Raw genomic sequence first — 6,817 nt, forward strand, 5'->3', positions numbered from 1 at the left:
CATCACAGACAGCTCCAAGAGCTCTGTTAGTTTAATGGACCAGGCAGTTAAAGGGGTTAAGACTGCACAGACGAGCAATACAACTGAATCTTTTCAAATCCTCGTCATTGATTGGATCTGATTAAATAGCACTTGACATTTTCCACTCAGGCCAAAAGCTGAATACATCAGGGCTTTGTTCATGTTTGAACTCAAGACTGGTTTTACTACCCACCTCACTGCAGAACAAATTTGCCATGAACACTCAGCGTCTTGTCATCATACTATGGTACCACTTACAAGGACTGACCTTTTCAAGTGTTGTCTTTCTTACTCAGGGGGTTGTGTGTGGAATGAAGTACTATCCTTTCTCAATCAGATAATGTTATCAAAAGAAAATTAAAAAAAAGAAAAGTGTGGTGCTGCATTGTGGCAATGTACTCTCCCTGGGGAGAGCAGCTTGAATCTGTTGTGACAATAAGTAATACAACTCAATAAAACACAATACAGTACAATAATACTCCTTTGGAAAGGTTTTAACTCATTCTGCCCCACAGCTACATACCTGCTACAACTCCCCTGGACCAGCACTGCATTAGACCACTGCAGTAAAATGTAGAGTTCTTCACTAAAACAGCAAAAATCAATGGAGAATTCTTGATTCAACTGGTCAAACAAAGCTTCATTTTCATACTTCCAGAATCCGTAAATGGCTCAGTTCAGATAGCCAACAGTACCAAGCAAGAATAAACGAAACTAGAACAGTGTTTTGGTATGAGTATTACAGGGGAAGTAATCATGATACCAGTTAGCTCGTACCTGGGGTAGAATGAGTTAATTTTTGGCAGAATGGTTGCATCATCAAACACACACACACACAGACACAGGCACACACACACACACACACACGGAGGCACACACACACACACAGAGGCACACACACACATACCACAGGTGGGCTCCGGCAGTTTCAGACGTTCTGTCAAGGAGTAGAGCTGCAGAGGCGTTACCTGGTACACTTCCTTGCTCTGCAGGATCATCTCCCCTGAACAACAGGAATTATCTCCCCTGAACAACATTTCATCACCTCTCCTGGAGAACGGTAATCTTCTCCCCTGAAATACATGTCATTAATCATCTCCTGGGACTTTATGACTTGTGTCAAACTGATATTGTTTTTAAAAAACTGGCACAAATATTCAAGATGTGAAGTGAAGTTTAATGACCTGTTGGCAAGATCATGTTGGTCCTGACAGCAGTCTGATGGTCTTAAGAGTGTTTTCTTTTCTTTACAGACGTTCAGTTGTTGACATGGAGGTAGTCAGGTGCATTGTGTTCACTGCAGTGGTCGTCAAGGCAGAAATTCCAACTGCCAAAGGCCGTCTTCAGGGCTACCGAGCTGCCAGTCCTCATGCTCTGCTGATGACACACACATCCCAAAATGGAAGACCACTGACAGTAAGGGGAACAACTGCAGCCGCGAACTGCCACCTGCCCTCCAATCGCCGTCCTTTGGCGTGAGTTTACAAAACTGGCGCAGACCATGGGAAAATGGTGACTCAGACATGTCCACTCCAAGTGCATCGGCAGCCACGTGCTAAGTGAGACATGCAGGCTGTTGACACTGGTGAAGAGGGAAGTCAGACCTACCCCGAATCATCAGCACGCACAAGTTCGAACATCCTGCAAAGAGGCATTAGCAACGCTGGCATTCCCAAACTGCTGGCCGTGGAAAACCAACATGACCGGAGTTCTTGGCCGCGGTTGCCTCAACCGCTCTCTGAAGTGTTGTCCCTCAGCCTTGCTGAGTGAGTTTGCTCAAGCAGACTTTAACGCAATGTTATATCAGCCATACTGGAGTTTCAGGGTTCAAGAAAAATATGTACTGCTCCTGTTAAACCAGTTATTATTATTATCATCATAACTATCATATTTGTGTAAAGAAATGCATACAATCAATATATCATTTTTATCATTATCATTATTTTGTACTGTAAACAAAATTATTAGCATTATCATTTGTGTAAAGAAATTATCATTATCATCATTACTATCATGATCATCTTTATCTGTCATCATCATTGTTATGAGCAGTAGTATCACTACTATATTTCTTTCATCTAATATTTGTGTAAAGAAATTTATGTAAATGTTTGAATGATTGTCACACAGAGACTGATGCCCTCCTCTCTTCTGTTGTCATGGTAACTACAGTCACTCTGCCAAGCAAGGGAAGGGCAGACAGTCTGGACAGGTATATAAGTAATTCAGAAATCCTGATTTTGAAAAGAACATGTCCTTGCCTGAAGCCCTTCTTATTGTCTACTTTGTACTGTTACATGTCTGTGGACCGGTGGCCTAGTGGTACTGCACCTGACTTGGAAGTGGGTGTCCATGAGTTTTAGTCCCACATATATAAAACTGAGTTCTAGTGATGTCATTCCCCCTGACCACAAAACCTTTTGCAGCATTTTGGGTGCTAGTCTTTTGGATGAGATGATAAGCCAACATCCCATGTGCAGCTTGCACTTCACACACATTAAAGAATCCAGAGCAACAAAATGTTTGTCCCTGGCAAAATTCTCGAGAAAAAGTCCACACTTACAGACAGAAAAAAGAAAAAAAAAAAAGAGGTGGGGGTGGCACTGTATTGTGGCAATGCGCTCTCCCCAGGGGACAGCAGTGAATTTCACTCAAGAGAAATCTGCTGCCACAAAAAAACGATGCAATACAATACGACCCAAAACATGGCAAAGTCCCTCACCTCTATTGTACAAATCCTCAGCCATTGCTTGAGTGATGCCATGGATTTCCTGCCAGAATAAAAAAAGCAAACAAACAACATATAGATCGCTATCTATAGACACCATTACATTCACTCCATAAATATCTGATGCAGCATGCGAAAACCCGGCTAAAGTCGCAGCAAGCCATTCTTAGCTGTACACAAAAACACCTCCCTAATGGGGCCAAAATAATGAACATCAAAATTTTTATAAATTTCACATCTTTGAAGTCTTATCTTTGCTGGTGATAAGTATCTTAGCACAAAACTGCCTGAAAGTGTAGCATTTTAAATGTTTTCAGGTGCATGCGCTGTAAAAACTGCTGCACACATTCATCACAACAGTTGCAATGTTCAGTGCATTTGACTCCAGGCTTTTCTGATATTTCATCAGCCATGTACTGCAGTTTGTAAACGTTATTTTGATCTGGGATCTAAATCCGAAGTTCAAAAGGTTCATCAGCATTACCAGAAATGCTTTTTTGTTTATACAAAAGTGCAGTCTTTGTCTCTCATTTGAACATTCACTGTGGCTGTTGACTCTGCTCTCTTGTGGCATGACATCACTCCTCCACTCGCCATTCTTGACTTCATTTGAGTACAGAGAGAAAAATAACATGAAATTTCCTGTGCTTTTTTCATATATAGAAATTTATAGTTTACTTCATTCTAAATCTTTTGACACCAAATACATGTTCAAGATAATTCTTCTTCTAAAGTTACAAGCTGGCAAATGTATGTTTTTTTTCAAGAGCCAGTTTCTCCATTTGTTCTTTTTGGGAACTCCAACCTTGAAAAAAATATAGAAAAAAAACTATGATAGATAGATCAGTTCTGTTTTTTGTGTGTTAGTCTGTGATTATCAAACTTCCTGTAAGTACAAATCTAAAAAATGATAATTCAGACTTTAGCCAGGTGTTCCCATGCTGCATCACATGTATTCACGACTCAGTTTTTTCTAATGTGCATGCAAAAGGATGCAAAAACGCACTCATGTATATATGCATGCATACACACAGACCAACACACGCACACACTACATTACAAAAATTCAGGGTTCCCAAAGAGGTGACCAAATAAAATCTTATACTTTTCCCGACCAGACTGAAAAAGTTCCATGCCAAACTGAAACTGAATTAAATATTCGTCTGCTACACCACTGGTGAAAGAGATTGGCAGATATATCCCCGTATCAATGTTCGGTTTTAATCACATTTTGTATTGTTGTATTTTCAAATACATGAAGCTCTTTGTTGAATGTTATTACTGTAGCAAGAGTCAGTTCTACTTCTTCCCTTAACACTGTGAAGAGTGTTTGGGATGCTGCACAGAACAGTTCACCAGATTCCTCCAGGGCTGCTGGTCAAGTGTCATAGCCTTGGTGTCTGAAAACAGTTTTCCTGTCCACTCTGCAATATTGTCAGTCTACTGATTCTTTCTTTCTTCTGTCTTTCCCACCGTCTACCTCCCTCAACAGTTCCTTGGAGGACTGTTGTAGCAAGGTCACTGGATCTTACAGTCATTATCCAATGACCTTGCGAACTGGTCAACAGTTGTTTTTAACTAAAATCCCAAGACTTTTCGAACCCTTGAAGGAAACACCCTATTTTTCAAAGACTTGTTCCAGTGCTTGAAATAGTTCTCTAATCACTTATGTTTCCAATACTTTTCCAGACTTCCATGACTGTACGAACCCTGTGTGTTACTTAGTGTTACTAACATACACAAGTATACATACACACATATGGAAGTTGAGAAAGAAGATGAGGGCATAAAAACACACACACACAAACACACACATATGCACACATACACACACACATTCCACCATCACCACAATCACCACCCACCTCCCCTCCCACACAATCATATACTCACACCCATACACACCCTCCTCACACCCCCACACAAAGTTTACACTCATATACAGCCTGGGGATGTTGAGGAAGAAGATGAACATGGGTGAAGGGGATGGTGGGGGAGAGGTAATGAGCCACACACTTCCCTTCCCTGACCACACACACTCACACACTACTTATACTCATAATGAGGTAAAAGTCAAGAGAAAAAAATGGGGCATGGGGGGTGGAGGGGAGATGATGGGAGAGGTGAGCCACACACCCACTCACCCACCCATCCGTCCACCTGCCCACGCACACAAACATACCTTCCTTGCCCACAGACACACACCACCACCACCACCACACACAGACAGACACACCGTGAAATGCTCACACAAAGGTGGAAGTTGAGGAAGAAGGTGGGGGTGGAGGGGATAGTGAAGGTGGAGAGGTAAGCCACACACTCCCACCATCGTCTCCCAACACAAACTACTGTATATCCACAAAGTGGTGGAAGTTGAGATGAGAAAGAGGAGAGTGGGTGGTGGAAGGGTGGGGGTGAAGGATGAGCCATGTGTGAGCCACATACCCTCCCCCCAACACACACACACACACACCATTCTACTCACAAAGAGGTAGAAGTCAAGAAAGAGGAGAGAGGTGGTGGAGGGACTGAGTTGCGGATGGGAGGGGGTGAGCCATGTGCCCACCCTCCCCACACACCCCCACCCCACCCACACACTGTCATACTCACATAGAGGTGGAAATGGAGGAAGAAGGTGAGGGCGGGCGGGGGGTGGTGAGCCAGGTAGTGGAGCACTGTCTGCAGGTAGACCTGCAGGTCATGCTGCCGCTTGCGCACAAAGGTCTGTGTGTGGTGACCAAACAGCTTCTTGGGGGGCAGCAGGGTCTTGTCCAGCTTGAACCCCACCACCAGCTGGTACAGCAGACAACAACCACACTTTAACTCATTCAGCCCTAGGGATACACAACCACACTTTAACCCATTTAACCCTGGGGATACACAACAACACTTTAACCAGTTCAGCCCAAGGGATACACAACCACACTTTAATCCATTTAACCCTGGGGATACACAACCACACTTTAACCCATTTAACCCTGGGGGATACACAACCACACTTTAACTGAAATAAACCAAATACACATTTTTAAAAGTGGTATCGTGTAACTTAAGCATTATATTTGAAAATTTAAAGAACCGCATTTTACTGTCTTGATCAGTTGATATGGACATGACTTTGCTATTTGTGTTCCAGGCTGCTGTGCACAGGTGACAATTCTCTTTGTGCTGGTGTGTGACCATGAAGAAGTCTTGGTACTCTTGACTTCCACCTTTCCAGAGGCTGAGCAGTCAAAAATGGAAAGACCTGCCTGTTCCCCTCTTCCAGCACAAAGTGTAAGATGAGTTCTGAGGCTTAAAAAACAACAACAAGAAACAGTGCACGTACTTCCCAGGCAATAACTTGAATTTTTTCTTCATCGACATGATCATTGAGTTAGTTCCCTTGAACAGAAAGTCGCTGTCATAGTGCCAAAGTAAACTCTGTCAGAATAGGTGACATACTGCACTGCTAGCTTGAAATAATTTCAATGCTGTTCACAAGTCCATAAAAGCACACAACTGGTTGCACTGTGGTGATATACACTGACTGCTGTCATACTGATACGGCAATAAATCGTTTAGAAGAGGTGCTGATTTGATTGAAAACATTCCAAACATTTTCAAGACCTGTCAGTCCAGTTTCCGGTGTCCGACACTCAGACAAATTCCTGAAGGTGTGTACTAATAGCCTAAAACCGACCCTTGTTGGACTTGACCCCAGGGTGGATGGTCAAAATCTACAACACCATCCTAGTCGGAAATTGTCTCTTTTTAATGGGTTTAATCAAGCTTTCTAAAAAGAAATAAATATAAAAAAAAGAAGGAAGGGGGGTTGGTCCAGGGTAAAAACCAATAGAGAACGAACCGGCTTGTGCAGAGGCAATGGGACTGAAAAACACTGGTACACTGCTGGTGTACTGTATCTATGGACATTAAAGGATTAAATAAACCATCAGAAACATCAGCTGGAATAGACCACAGGATTCAAGAATGTCTGTCATCAGGGCAAAAATATCCATCCATCCGACTAGATAACTGAGCGGTCAGCTTCAGTGTAGACCAGTTACACTTTCCTTCTCCTACATC

The 6,817-nt window shown here is 42.7% G+C and overlaps 1 protein-coding gene across 2 annotated transcripts in view; it reads right to left on the bottom strand.

Moving 5' to 3' along the window:
• The window catches only part of LOC143299429 (nischarin-like), a 46,807-nt gene that overhangs the window by 36,458 nt on the left and 3,532 nt on the right, over nucleotides 1-6,817 (bottom strand). For both annotated transcript variants that reach the window (XM_076612623.1, XM_076612624.1), the window contains exons 3-5: nucleotides 5,360-5,542; nucleotides 2,744-2,792; nucleotides 929-1,024 (exon numbers count right to left, since the gene is read on the bottom strand). In XM_076612623.1, coding sequence (XP_076468738.1) covers nucleotides 929-1,024; nucleotides 2,744-2,792; nucleotides 5,360-5,542 — 328 coding nt within the window. The remainder of the gene's footprint in view (nucleotides 1-928; nucleotides 1,025-2,743; nucleotides 2,793-5,359; nucleotides 5,543-6,817) is intronic.

The sequence above is a fragment of the Babylonia areolata genome, chromosome 25 (genome assembly GCF_041734735.1).
Source record: "Babylonia areolata isolate BAREFJ2019XMU chromosome 25, ASM4173473v1, whole genome shotgun sequence".
Lineage (NCBI taxonomy): Eukaryota > Metazoa > Mollusca > Gastropoda > Neogastropoda > Buccinidae > Babylonia > Babylonia areolata.